Below are 15000 nucleotides of genomic sequence, written 5' to 3' on the forward strand. Positions count from 1 at the left end.
TGTTCATGGATACATGGAAACAATCGGTGTGTTTTCTATCAAGTGTTTGCTTTATAGTTTTGCAGTCTACTGATACTAATGACATATGCTGGTTTAACATAAGAAATGGTTATACATTTGAAATTTCTGCCTGATATGGATTTGGCTACAATACTGTACTGAAAGCACCTTATTCCTTCTGTTATATTTGTGTATAAATTATTGTTGCAGTTATAGTAATGAAATCAGTTAAAAAATAGCATTTATCACTTAACATTTTTTAAATGGAAATATTTTTTTATTCATGCTTATGAACAGCCTCAGCCTTGCTAGTTCTACTTGGTTGAATTATATTATATTTCATCTGCTTTTTCTTTAAATATTTATTTTCATTTTTGAAATATGCTTTCATTTTTTAAGTATGGAAACAGTAAAGCACTTATTTTCATACAGCCATTACAGTTCTACTTCTCTTGTTCGAAATTACACTTATTCAACACAGTTTAGTGAAAGTGCACTTAACCGAAAGTGCACTTTCACAAAATTCAGTTTATCAAGCCACAGTACAGTAGGGCCAAGGAAATATACCTTTTCCTCACTGTAGTGCAATGTCGTAGTTAGTATATATATATATATATATATATATATATATATATATATATATATATGTAGTGGGGGGTGTGGGGGCTTAGCCTCTCATATTTGGGGTGAAGGAGGGCTTGCCCCCCTGCTAAAATGTGTTTCCATTTGCCAGACCGGACCCTCACTACTTATATATAAGTGCAAGAATGCAGTCCGAGATCAGTAAACTGATTTTCGCAAAAGTACACTTTCCTTTAAGTGCACTTTTGCTAAACTGTCTCAATCGTTTCTTGTTCAAAAAAGTGTAATTTTGAAAAAGAGAAGCTGACCCGCCATTACACCTAATCCATCTATGCTAATATTTCCTTTAACGCACTTCTACTAGTTCAGCCTTCATTAAAAGAAATATTATACCTAATCCATATGTGCTAATATTTCCTTTAATGCAAACTAAAATAGTAGGAGTGCATCTTCCTTCAAATTGTTGCACTTTTATATGTATGTACAGCTTGTCTGTTTGGTGGAGGCATGTTTTCTGGAATCCTAACATATACTTGCAGTGTAGGTTCTACTTTTCAGTTTGTTTTCTATAGTTAAGCTGCAGTTTTAAATAATATCCTGTAAATTTTCTTTAGGCAACACATTCTATCTAACCCTCAAAGCAGAAGCTGTGCACACCACACAAACATATAATTATTAAAATGAAGTTTTAACGCCTTCCAGATCAACTTTCATTAAACAAAACATATTTACTATTACAGATGCATGCAGTCCATATAGTTAATGGACATCTGCACTTTGATAATTCACTGATGAATATGGTGATTGTGTAGAAATGTAGAAATGCATAAGCAAATGGTGCAATTCTCAGTATCGTCTTTGCAGGTGTTGCACTTGCTACTTTAACATCAGTCCCCCTCTTCCAACTGCCATTGTGGCTAGGATGCAGTACCTGAGTTCATTCATCTTGCACATGCAGTTAATACTGTGGAAGAAATTATTGCGTTATACAATTATCATGCTAATAAATATTTTCTCTACTACATAAACAAAAGCCTTTCTTTGCAAAAATTGTCTGCACTATGCAAGTAATACCTAAGCTAATACTTACTATACATCAAATATGTTGTCATGCTTTGTGTATAAATACATACATTTATATAAGTGAAAGAAATATTTGTATGTATAGTCATGCAGATCTGTATTTTGAGACATAAACAGTAATACTTGCATATATTTCTTTACTCATACATTTGCATTTATACACAAAAAAATATATCATCACATAAACCTTCCATATTTGTATACAGATGTATTTTCCTGTATATAGATATGTTTTTGCTTTCTCATCCATTATAATTACATAGAGATACATATTTGCAGTTACTAATACAGTTCATCTAGCATACTCTTTCAGTTATACAGCATTTATATACTAGGTTTTTTAAGCTTATTTTTGATAGGATTTAAAAACAATACTTACTGCAGAGCTCTGGCCTTCTCACTGTCACCTGATCTATCCATTCAGCCAGCTGATTAGGCCTATGCTTCTGTAGGTCATTGTACTAACGTTGGCACAAGGGGGACCAGAGTAGGAGATCCCTGTCAGTGTTAACAGGTGCTCACCCGACGTCTGCCAGATGTCAGTTTTCTTCTGTTCTGAGCCATGGACACGATACTCAGTGTTATACAGCTGCAGATCCCTAAGAAGACTGAGCATTATCTTAGTCTACTTGTTAGATCAGCTCAGAGCTCAGACTCATGGTTTCATAGATGCTGCCAGCATATGAAGTGCCAATACCAGAATAAAGAATGTATATTCAGGGCTGTGGTGTACATGTTTGAAACAATATTCTCTGGGGTGTGACATTATATTAAAAAATATCCTTTATGGACATTAACACTTGAACTGATATTATTGGCACATTTGGTTTAACTAAATTGCTTTGTCACATACTTTTTTCTAAAGAAATACTTTTACATTTCCTTTGCACGATGAATAAAACTGAAACATGAAACCGTAACTTTTTAGGTTGCTTAAATGTATTACTGCTTATGAGATTAACTTTTGTTATTTTTATACAAACCTGGTGGTGATGCATGAATCCTTTGTTTAACCATACCTTTTTCAGCATTGCATCAGTTTAAATCATTTCCATTGATATGACTTTTATTGGGTCTATATTAGCATCTCGAATGAGGAAAATGTTGAATCTAAGAATATCGACACATATTTGTGAATCACACTATTAACCAAACTCTTAAATGACTAAAACTCAAATTGTCAAACATCATTACTTGGCCAACACCAGTTCCCACTATCGCAATCAATATAGATACAATAAAAAAATGTAAAATATAAATACACGCCTCTATATCATATCCTAAATACAAGAAATAGCATTTGACACCGGAATACCATTCAACTAACCTGCTCTTGTGGGGGGCTGCACCCCCCCCCCCCACTAATTATATATACCAACTCCGAGATCGCACTACAGTGAGGAAAGGGCAAATTTTCCAATCCTCACTGTACCAAGATGACATTACATCGTAACCTGTTACATTTACATTCAGTATTTATTCACTTCATTTTAAGTAATGTAAACATAGACATCTTATGATATCTACAAGACAAACGTCATGATGCCAGACACTCAGTAACATGATTTGGCCAACTATAGCAATTCGAGATTCCATCTTTCATTTTTTACTGTTTTCGCTGATTACTGCTTTTGAACTATATGTGTCCAGCAACACTGAGTCGACATTTTGCTCATTCAAGATACTAATATAAACCCTTTTTATTTTGGTTTAGTACATAAATATATGTCATTGTGAATTTAGATAACTATTGAGTCATTTCATGTAATAAGGTGTATCACAGTAGGCAGGATGCCCATTGATTAAATTTCAGGAACATGGATATTCGATGATATGTTACTCCATTTTCCTTTTTGCAATCACAGAGGGTGTTGACAATTACTAAGGTTGTTTGCATACTCCTGTGATCAGCTGTGGTGTGCTGGGGACAACTACAGACTCTAAACAAATATATTCACAAGTATGTATATGAGGTGGAGTTACGTGGAATGATGACTAAAGCACACAAATATTACTGTGATTCACAGAGATAAGCATAAGTAAGTCTGATTTGCATATGACAGGCGTAAATGACTCTGGAGTTATGCAAATAAGTTTAAGATTGCAGTATTAACTTGTAATCACTTTAGATGGAGTTCAAATGCCTTGAGAAATTGTGAACTTATTCAAGTAAGAAAGCAATAATAAAACAATAGAAATTAGTTGAAATACGTTGGTATTAATTTTAGATAGTGTTTACTAGGAATAATGTGCATTTTATAGGTCTGACAGTGAGATGCAAGTGATTCATGTATTTACTTAGGACATGAGTGACACTTCTAATTGAGAAGTCATGACAGCAGCACTTAAATTGTTTCAGAAATAATTGCAATGTGCAAGGTATTTCAGAATTTTTTGGAAGCATTTACTGATTATAACACACAGTCTATAACAACATAATTTGAAGTGATTTAAGTCTGATGTTCTGCATTTTCTGCAATGTATTTTTGTGTCAAGATACATGTTGCTTTACTGGGTGATTTATGTCAGTTATAAATAAAAAATGTCAGTATCAGTACAGACGAGTGGTAAGGAAGGATAACAGTCTGTTAGCAACGACATATGACAAATGTTAAGTGCTTGCAATAGTGCTGTGACGGTGATGTACAGGTTATTACTAACTGTCTGAATTTGAACATGCAGAATGTTTATATGAAGATGGGTGCTGTGTCACCACACATGATTTTGTGCTCAGATCTTTTACTTATTTGTGATGAAAGCATGTCAGGTTTCATTGTTGTGCTTTTTGTCTGATGAGTGGATCAGAAGTGTCAGTGCATGACTTTGGGTTGATGCAGCAGCAGGGATCCGGACAAAGAAGGGACAGCTTTAGCCATAAGGGGAACTGCATCCACATAGCAGCACTTAGCTAGCACGTATGGCTAGAACCTTTTTGGAAAAGGGGGTCCCAAACAAGCTGAGAGGACAAAGGCATTCAGCCACGTAGCTAAGGATGCAAATGCTGTTGACAGAAGGGACTGCACATTAAGCAGTGCAAAAAAAAAAAGGCCAATGATATGGTAGAACATGGAAGATCCAAGGAGAGGCTGGGCAGCTGCCTGTCACTCTAGTGGAGGGCCTCCAACAATTATTCTTTTAACACCTTGTTTAGAATACCATTGCTTTATTTGGAGGGCCTCCAACAATTATTCTTTTTAACACTTTATTAGGAATACCTCCTCTCTATTCATGGAATAATGTTGAGGCAGATGACAACAGCACTGGAATAATTAGAACTGGTGTGGACAATAGATGTTACCCACATCTGCAGTGTTAACAGACATCTGGTCATGAAGGTTGGTTTCCCAACAGTAATGTAAACATATATACATGATAGAAGGATGAGTGAAATGATTAAATGTAACACATGACAATTATTATTAAGAACTGAACCGTCCACTTCAGCACATAATGGTACTGATGAACGCTGTGTGCATAGTAAGCAACCCTCACAATATATTACACAGCTAGTGTACCCCACCATCTTTGTAGCAATGTATTCAGTTAACCATTTACAGGGTCAGCAGCAGAAAGAAATAGCTCCACTATACTAACAGATTTAGAAGATATCAGCAGAATTCAGGATGCTGCTGCTGCTGCTGCTGATGATGATGATAACAACATAGTTATATTTATCAGACAACCTACAGAAAGTGGTACACAGTTACTAAGCTTAATGGCAGACTCTCACACCCCACAACATATTAGTAACACTGCAGAAAGTGACACTGAATCACAAAGTCAAGCACACTGAGACATTGCCCTACAGGCTGTACAGGGAGAAAACTCATGAGAACACCTTATTGATAATGGCAGAAATGCATATGCAGTAGTGCCCACAGTGACACCTTTACAAAGGGGTGCCAGGTACAGGCATTTTTCGCAGCTACCCAAGGAAACACGCAAAGCATTGACTGCCTTGCAGAAACTGTGCTATGACATTGTTAAGGCTCAGTGCACTGCCACAAACATTCAGCTAGAAATGGTGTGAGTTCCCCAGGGTTCACACTAGGATTTTCAGCATTACATGGAAATGGCATTACCAGATTGATACATACTATGGTTGCACATCAAACATCCATGGCCATCTACATTTGTACACTGGTGAGGACTTAGCAGACTCAAATAAGATCCAGTGTTGAAAGAGGAGGAGGACAGGATACTGTCCATACACATGGAGGCATATCACACCATACTAAGAGTGCTTTGCAAGAAGGTAGTGCTGGTACTGTTGAGGGACCAACCAAATTCATGCAAGATAAGTCAGCATTCATTAACATGCAGCACAACCTCTCATTCAAGGTCCCAGTCCTGCAGAATATCAGATCAGTGTCTGGAGGATCACATGCAACAAGTAGGTCATGACATTGCAGCAAGTCACCATCCAATTTACATGACAGCCCCTCCTCTAGATGTCATGCAGCTTCATTTATCCTGTCTTTGGAAGATGTGGTGTATGACACATTTGACCTTGACTTGCTGTGATTCAAGCTACACCCTTCATACATTTACAATTAGACTTCTACAAAGCAATGTCAATGTTTAAATGCAAAGGTAATGAGAAATTAATAAAAGTAAATTAATAGATAAATAAATAAAATAAAAAAAGAGTGTAATACTTTACTAAGGCAAGCCTCTGAATGTTTTTGAGTTGAATAATGATGCTGCATTAAAGTAAAGCAGTTTCCGTGGTGCAAGAGGTAGCACACTCATCTTTGGTGCAGAAGGCTGTGGGTTCTATTGCCACACCATGTAGATCAATTACTGACACTCTCGTGCAGCATACGATGGGTGCTGCACTCCTAAGTGTATCTTCCATCAGATAAGATGCTAAACCAAGGTCCCATCTGGTTGAACTGATGGCAACTCAGGTGGATGTAAAAGATTCCATAGCACCTATCAAAAATAGTAGGTGAAGTTCCCAAATGCCCTGGACAAACTTCCCCTATTTGTATAAATACCACCTTGGGTATCCTGTGAAAAGAGGTTGCTGGCCTAATGAGACTAACTCAGTTGACAAATGATAAATAAATCAAGGAAATATTTAGAAAGAAAACTGATTTACACCAGTAAGGGCTTACCATTATCATGAGTTTCAGTTCAGTAATGTATAACTTACAACTTAAAAAAGGACACATGATTATGCTTCCATGTTAATTAACTATCACTAATTCACCCTCAGCAATGACAAATGATGCATCTCTTTGGACACCAACACGAAAAATGAAATAATCTGAAGTGCAGTAAAATAAGAAATAACTAATAATTTTTAATATGTAATAGCAAACTGAGGAAATATTGCATAATACTAAAAAGCCTGTGAAGCATTTTTTATTAAAGAACAAAGCACGAACCCATAATGAAACAATGCTTTTATTCACTTTACAACCTCATGAGACTCAGTACTTGCATACTGACATACAACACCTAAGCAGAAAGTCTTGTGAAAATCAGTTAAAAAAAATGCATAATTATTCCTTATATCTCACCTTATAATATCACTGAATAGCTGCCAGCGAGCACTCAAGCATGACTTTTACCAGCAATATTATGATTACCTGTTCTGAAAATAAAATATTAAAGATGAGAAGGAATATCTGAACAGTAGACCATGCACAATACATCATAGCCCGCACATATCACCACATGCATCCATTTTACTCGTATGTGTTTTTACAAGAAAAGAAATGCTGACCTGAATGTCATGGCCCATAGTTCCATAGAAGATGATGCTTCTTTATCTGTGCTGTCATATGCTGTGCAGAAGCCTGCAACGTGTGGTCTTTAAGAAAATGAAATTCATGCATTAACCCTTTATAAAGTTTTGAGGGGTGTTTATACACCAGTGATATTGGACTCTGGATGTGGAGATACAGTGACAGTATGGGTCACTTTACTACTAGACTGATGCATGATCATATTGTACAGTGCCATAGCTGGGTCATACTGAAGGGCACCCCCAGACGTAACCAGTCATCTAAATCAAATCTTTAATATTCCAAACACATGTATGTGTCTGGTATGGGACTGTATTAAGATTGTCTTTTGCAACCCCACTTGGATTTTTCACTAATGTCATGAGCCACAACTCCAGTGGATATTCAACATCACCTGGAAAAAAAAAGAGAGAGAGAAAAGGGAGGAGGGAAACAAAACAAGAAAAAGTAGTTTAGTATTACAAAAATCCTAAAGCCACACTCGTGGATAAATATCTGAGTTTTTAGGTACTAATTAACTAAATGAAATTATGGATGTCTTGATTTTAAAATGGTTATGCAATTGATTTTTAAATGTTTTGCATGTATTGATCTTACTATTATTTATTTTAACATCATACAGAGATGATTTTTTTTGTATTAAAAGGAATATGTTACCTGATTTTTAAAGGATTTAAACCTAAATAGTATCACTTAGTCTTATTAAGAACTTATAAATGGAGTGGCTAAGAGATGCAACAATTGTTCTGATGAAGTCTAAAGCATTGTGCAGACAAAAAGATTATGTTTTTATATCTGGTTATGTAACCTAACCTAACATAACCACATAACCTGAAGTGTTCCTGTTTCCAATAAAGAAGATTTTATACTGAGTGAGAACTTTCGTGTGGTGACTCCAGTGGATTTTGTGTTACTTATATCTGGTTATGTGTTAAACCTATTAAACATTTGAGCAGTGTTTATACATGAGTGATATTCCAGTTGCTCTCTGATCAGCCGCTAAAGGTTCTATCTAAGAATGCGGTGTTTTGGATTTTTAAAGTTTTATTGGCTACAGTAATTCTAGGGCGGCCACGGTGGTGCAGTGGTTAGCATTGCCGCCTCACAGCAAGAGGTTCTCCGGTTCGATCCTCGACTGGGGTGCCTTCTGTGCAGAGTCTGCATGTCCTCCCACATCCCAAAGACATGCTGCAGGTGGATTGGACACTCTAAATTGGCCCTAGGTGTGTGTGTGAGTGTGCCTTCTGTGGCTGGCAACTTGACACCGTAAAACTCCACTGCCATTCAATGTGCAGACAAGATGATCTGCTGTGGCAACCCCTAACCGGGAAAAGCCTAAAGAAGAAGAAGATTGGCTACAGTAATTCTGCTCAGTTGTTCAGGTCTTAGGTAAGTATTATGCATTGTATTTTAAAATGAATAAATACTTAAATGATAATAAAAAAAAAAAACACCAACAAGATGACCACTGAGCATTCTATTATACAGGAAGAAGTGATGGAGTGAAGCAGTGTGCCAGATAAAGGAATCAAGTGCACTGCCAGGGTGTTGGGCAGAGACGTTTGTGATGCACCCCATGCATCACAAACTACATGGCAGTTGATAAAATGGTAGCCCTTCCTATTGCAGTGCCATTCCCCTCCCCCACCTCCTGGACCAAATGAGGCCCTAATTGTAACACAGGTGTAATCCATCACACTGAGTACCTCAGGGAAACATGCCACCCAATAAAAGGGACACATCATCTGGGCTTGGTACTGTGGTGACAATGGGTAATAGACGTACTGATCCATATCTGCCAAGAGTACATTCAGGACCTGCTGAAGTATCCTCCAGGCAAAAGACTGTGAGATACCCAGCATTTCCACATTCTGTCTCTGGAAGGTCCCATTGGTAAGTATAGTGAGGGCTATACATACCTTAGTATTCACAGGGACTGGAAAGCCACATTTCCCCCCCAGTACTCCTATGGGGGTCATACATGCTCACTAAGACCCTTACAAAACCCTGTCTATTCTGACTCTATCAAGGATTTCCAGGTTCTCAATATTATAATGTCTACAGTCTGCCTATATCTCCGCCTTCTTGGCCGTTAAGCACCACTAGGTACAAAAGATTTTGGCTCAGCCAATACAGACTTCTTACACTGTGAAATAACTAGACCAGCAGCAAAGGGCAGCATCATCACAGACTGTAAAGTAGGTAGAAAAGCCACCATTCCAACTGTTATAACAAGCCTGCGCACAGAGCTGAAACTCAACAGTTTATGACTATAAATCACACACAGAAAGGAGAAGGATTTGTTAGCACACATTTCCCATTTACATCTCAGTATAACTTCATTTGTTTATGCCTATTTGCTGCCATTCTGCATTGGTGTGAAGCACCTCAATGAATCATGCCTTTGCTTTACTTCTTCGTGAAGTGTTCCAGTCTTCTTTATGTATTCACATAATGGCCATAAATACCATCCTGTTTCTGTTGTGATAAGGGACACAATTCTTTTCTGCTTGTATTTTTATTGTCTTCCTGCCACATTCTTCAGTGGTTCATGTATAGGTTCATAGGTTGGTACTAGGCTATCGGTTCTATGGCCTATGCAAGCCTAGCCATAACAATTCCCTGGATATTTCATCCCACAATAGTTACTTCTCTGGGCCCCTGTCTAGCAGGGCCACTGACATGATCCCCGGGGTGAATTTCCTATCTCCCATCCAATCATCAAGGTTCCTTTTGAAGAGGGATTCCTTTTACTTTTCCTGAGTTTTAGTGCTTCTATTGCTGTAAAACATGTTTAATTTATGTCACAGTTCTGACTTCTGTTTTGCTCATTAATTTTCAATACCGAATTTGTAACATATTTGAGTTAACTTTAATGTTTGTGATTTTTGTTTTTTGGTAATTTATCTCTGATAAATGACTTTTAAGGATAGTGGTATTTTGTTCTGAAGAGTTTCTCCATGAATTTCTCAGTGATATTTTACTGTAATGCGTCTTTCTGGCTTTATTTTCTTAGAGGGCTTTATTCAAAAATAACACTCTTATGATTGCTTTAGTTTGTTCACTCTATTCTGATTTCTAGTCTGGATTGATATACACATATATAAATATGCATGCATGTTTGTTTTAAATATGTTCAACTGCAAAATGCTCCTTGAAGTATTGTGCTGTTGAGTCCAGTGTAGTATTTTTACATATTTTTATTTTCCTGTGCAGAATATCAGTGTGGAGCAAGAGGAGATCACAGGCAGAAAACTGACTTAAACATGCAATGATTTTTTTCTTCTCACTCTCTCTGTTATTGCATGCTGGCAACACTACTGATGTGCAAAATGTGTGTGACCTTCTGATCGTTTCTCTGTTAATGTGAGAAATGAGATGAAATGGAGAAAATATATGAAACTCCAACAGCAAATCAAAATGTAACTTCATGTTTCTCAAAGCTAGCAATTCACAGAAAGCAAATAAATGGCACTTTGAGAGGATCAGCAGTCGACAAATATAGAAGGATACAGACATTAATATACAAAGAATTAGGAGATGTATTTAAAGTCTTAATTACTATTGATCTGTTATTTTTCTGGGTGTAGAAAAGAGCTAATGTAATTAAGCCCTTGTTCCTGAGAAAGTTTTCCATTACATGTATAATTTTCTTGCAATGTTTGTATAAGTTAAAAATGAAGTAGCTTGAAGAGTCTGTAGCAACTTCCAATGTAAAACTAGAAAGTGCACCATGCATGAGGCTTGCACAATAATTGTACACACATTATTTGGGCAATAAAGTGTTGCTACCCATGTAAGCTGGAGAGGTTTTTTTTCAGAAGGGAAATTATGAAATCTGATTATCGTTATGCTTTATGAAGAGAAATAAGAAAGTGAGATGTATACATGTTTGTGATTGGTCTTAGTTCTTAGTCTTGCACTAGTATATGAAACTCTGAATGTGCCCTTCACAGTTCATTAATTTATCAAACTTAGAGTAGTTATTTGCAGTATTTTTTATTAAGATACAGCTATAATAGTTTAGTTAGTTAGTTAGTTAGCTAGTTAGTTAGAAATCAGATTTTTTTATATATTCTGTCCATATACTGAGTGTTATTTTGATGTGTGCACTTTCTTGTTTCTTTGCATATTTATTCTGTAACTGCACTGTTTACTTTATTTTATAAGAAAAGTTTAATCATATAAAGATCTACTTGCTAGTATTTATGATTTAATTAGGTACTATTATTTATTATATGAAAGAAAATTTGAACACTGTTAATAAACCTGAAAGTATACACTTTCTAAAGTAGCTTGAGCATACTGTTGGTGAAATACTAATCTCAATATATTTGGCTAACTCAAGTGTAGGCTTGTAACTGGTGTGTCTGTGCCTCAAGCACTATCAAGAACAGTGTCAATACTACAGTACCAGAAAAAAAAACTTGCAAGGAACTGGAGAATTCAATAGCCTTCCCTGGGAATTGTGTATATGTATATATATATATATATATATATATATATATATATATATATTTATATATATATATATATATATATATATATATATATATATATATATATATATATATATATATATATATATATATATATATATATACACACACACACACACACACACACACACACACACTATATATATATATATATATATATATATATAGATACACACATGCATACATATATATGTGTGTATATATAAATATATCTATATGTATATATGTATATATATATATAAATATATATATATATATATATATATATGTGCGTGTGTGTGTGTATATGTGAAAATAAAAAGAGTTTGAAAAGCAGTTGTCATAGATATGGGATGCTAGATGACACATGCTTCATGGAGAGAGTGGTGAGAAAGAGACCTCGGATGTTAAGTCAAAGACTCAGCTTTATAGGTATCCTATGTGCAGTCTAGTCTCACTGAGGATGTTTGAAACCGATGGGCAGGATAACAGTACATATTTCATTGATGCTCTTGGGACAAGGTTGAATTTTTGATCTGATTATTGAATCAGAGTTGTATGTACTTCCTTTCTTTTATTTTGACCTGGTGGGTACCGGTGGTGTGGCTCAAGAAACCATCCCTGTAGTTTCAGTTTAGTGACAGTAGTGGAATTCAAACCTCATCAGTGAAATATGGTCTTGATATGTATTAGTGCCAGTACTGGGATTTAAACCCCTTCTGTCCTACCCATCTGTATAGTCAACATACTCTCTCACTGATGAACCAGTGTTATCTTATGCTTAGACTACTGTGTGTTGTACTAATTGAATGAATTGGTTCTCCGCCATTACATTTTTTTCAGATGGTTTCCTTGATTCTCCTGTTCACATTGCCAGTTTCTATATTGCAACAATATAAAGGCCGATCTGGGACATAGTAATACAAATACATGCATGTGGATCAGTGTTGACATTTTTTTGTTTCAAACTCCATGGAGTTGGGTTCAATCCTGGCAGATATTCACTGTCTTTATGGAGTATGCATTTCCCTCTGTGTCAACATGAGTTTTTCTGTGTATGATCTATTTTCTTAAAAACTGTCTGTAAGCTGATAGTTTATTATATTGTGTTAAATTATGACCTTGCAGTCTACTTCTGGGTAAGTAAGGGTGCACAGACCAACATGCTATAGAGTTAGCAGATTAATAAAATGAAGTAAGAAAACAAAAGGCCACACACGTTTTGTATTACATTCATTATGTTATTTACATCTAATAAATAAAGTCGAACTTCACCTTATTTGCAAAGTAATCAGGGCCTCCTCAACTATAAATTATATGAAAGTGCTTACATTCCAGAAGCAGAAAGGAAAGCAAAAATATAGCAAAGAGGATGCTGTCTGGAAATATGGAGATGTCTGTACTGGACAGTTTTCCTCAGTACACACACTGACGAAAGATGAAACCCTGTGCTATATGTTTTTCCATGTATTCATTGCCATTAAAATGGCTTGTGTATGAATTGAAAATGTTCCTGTATGAATTGAAAATGTTCCTACAGCAAGTTTCTCATGAAACAACATATGAAACATTGCTTAAGCATTATAATTTACCAACACTAAATTTTAAAAGTGCAATGTAGCAATTAATATCCTTTGCCATGAATCCAGATGAATGATAATTAAAGTTCCAGTAAAGTATATTTGATGAATATATTGTCAGTAATTAAATTTTCTTGTTATTGTCTCTTTACATTACTGCATCTAGATAGAACTGCTATTGTTTCTTCTTTCTTTTAGAAACAAACACTCTGTTTTAGAACCCAGCATTTCTGTAAGCGATAAAGATGTTAATGAAGAACGAGCTCGGGTATTCCGGGAACGAGGAACATGCGATGATGTCCTTCTTCTCTACAATCTGGAGAAAAAATATCAGCACTTCAACAAAATGATTTCTGCTGTGAATGGCATTAGTCTTGGGGTTCCAAGAGGAGAGGTAAAGAGTGTTGCTCTAAAGGATGTTAGTATTTCTAATTTGAAAGGAATTTAAATTTTCTTCCTTATGTCTAGTAATCATAACAAGGAGTGAGGTCACATTTTAATACTTTATACATGTTTCTTTGTTGATTTAAGCAAGGAATGAAGACAATGTTAATTGAAATGGAGCAAATTATAACAACCATAAATTAATCAGAACAGATTAAAACATTGAAAGATCCAAGACTATTCTGTACCCAGGCAATTCACGAATTAGAAATGCACCTAAAACTTAATTCAAAATCAAAATACACAGCTCCAAAATCATACGGCATGCAATGTCCGCAGTGAATAGCAGGTCATGGTGCTTGTTAGTGGTCTTTACAAGTTCTGTTATCTAAGTAATTCTGTATACAGTCAATGGACCAGTTCATAACTGGGTACATACAGTGCATGCTAGAATTATTGCAAAAATTAAAAATGGGAGCTCATGAGGTATTCCTACTAGTATGGTGGAGGAAACTCATGTGATAATACATATTATAGAATGATTGTTCATTACTATTCCAAAAAGTATAAACTGATTGGTCAGCCTAACCAACACACCTGTTGTATATTGAGCATATACCAACAGAAAAAAGTCCAGTCGCTGAAATATCATTGAGTGGCCAAACTTTCTTCTGTTAGTATATGCTATGGTGGCATACGTTTCAACTATATTCACGTGATGTCCAGATTTTTGCCTCATATTTAGGTCTGTTCTTCATAGAATTTGTGGTTTTAATACAAATCACTGAGGAGTGAATTCATTAAATAATGACTTGCATTTCAGTTGCAGACTTCATATCCTTTAGACAATGCACAATAACACAAATCTTTTTATGCTAGCGGTTTTCTAAGTATATAAGAGCAACATTTACAATCAGTCCTTATTTTGGGGCCTTTGTCCGACATTATTTAGGGCTCTGTCCACATTTCTTGAGCTAAGAGGTTGAGAGGTACATACTGAGGGCAGAACAAATACAAGGAAAACCAGGTATATTCTGCAAAACTAAAAAGAATGGACCTATATTTTCCTTGTATTTCTACCCTGTCTTTCTCATAGCTGTAAACTGTCTGGATTTTATCATTTAAAGCACAAAAAGA

At 35.7% G+C, this 15000-nt stretch overlaps 1 protein-coding gene across 1 annotated transcript in view; it reads left to right on the forward strand.

Annotated features, from left to right (window-relative positions):
- Positions 1 to 15000, forward strand: part of LOC122796911 (ATP-binding cassette sub-family A member 13-like) — a 3979956-nt gene that overhangs the window by 2639642 nt on the left and 1325314 nt on the right. Inside the window, exon 32 of the mRNA XM_044065669.1 lies at positions 13678 to 13873. Coding sequence (XP_043921604.1) covers positions 13678 to 13873 — 196 coding nt within the window. The remainder of the gene's footprint in view (positions 1 to 13677; positions 13874 to 15000) is intronic.

This window comes from Protopterus annectens, chromosome 3.part0 (genome assembly GCF_019279795.1).
Source record: "Protopterus annectens isolate FY-2018-M chromosome 3.part0, PAN1.0, whole genome shotgun sequence".
Classification (NCBI taxonomy): Eukaryota; Metazoa; Chordata; order Ceratodontiformes; family Protopteridae; genus Protopterus; species Protopterus annectens.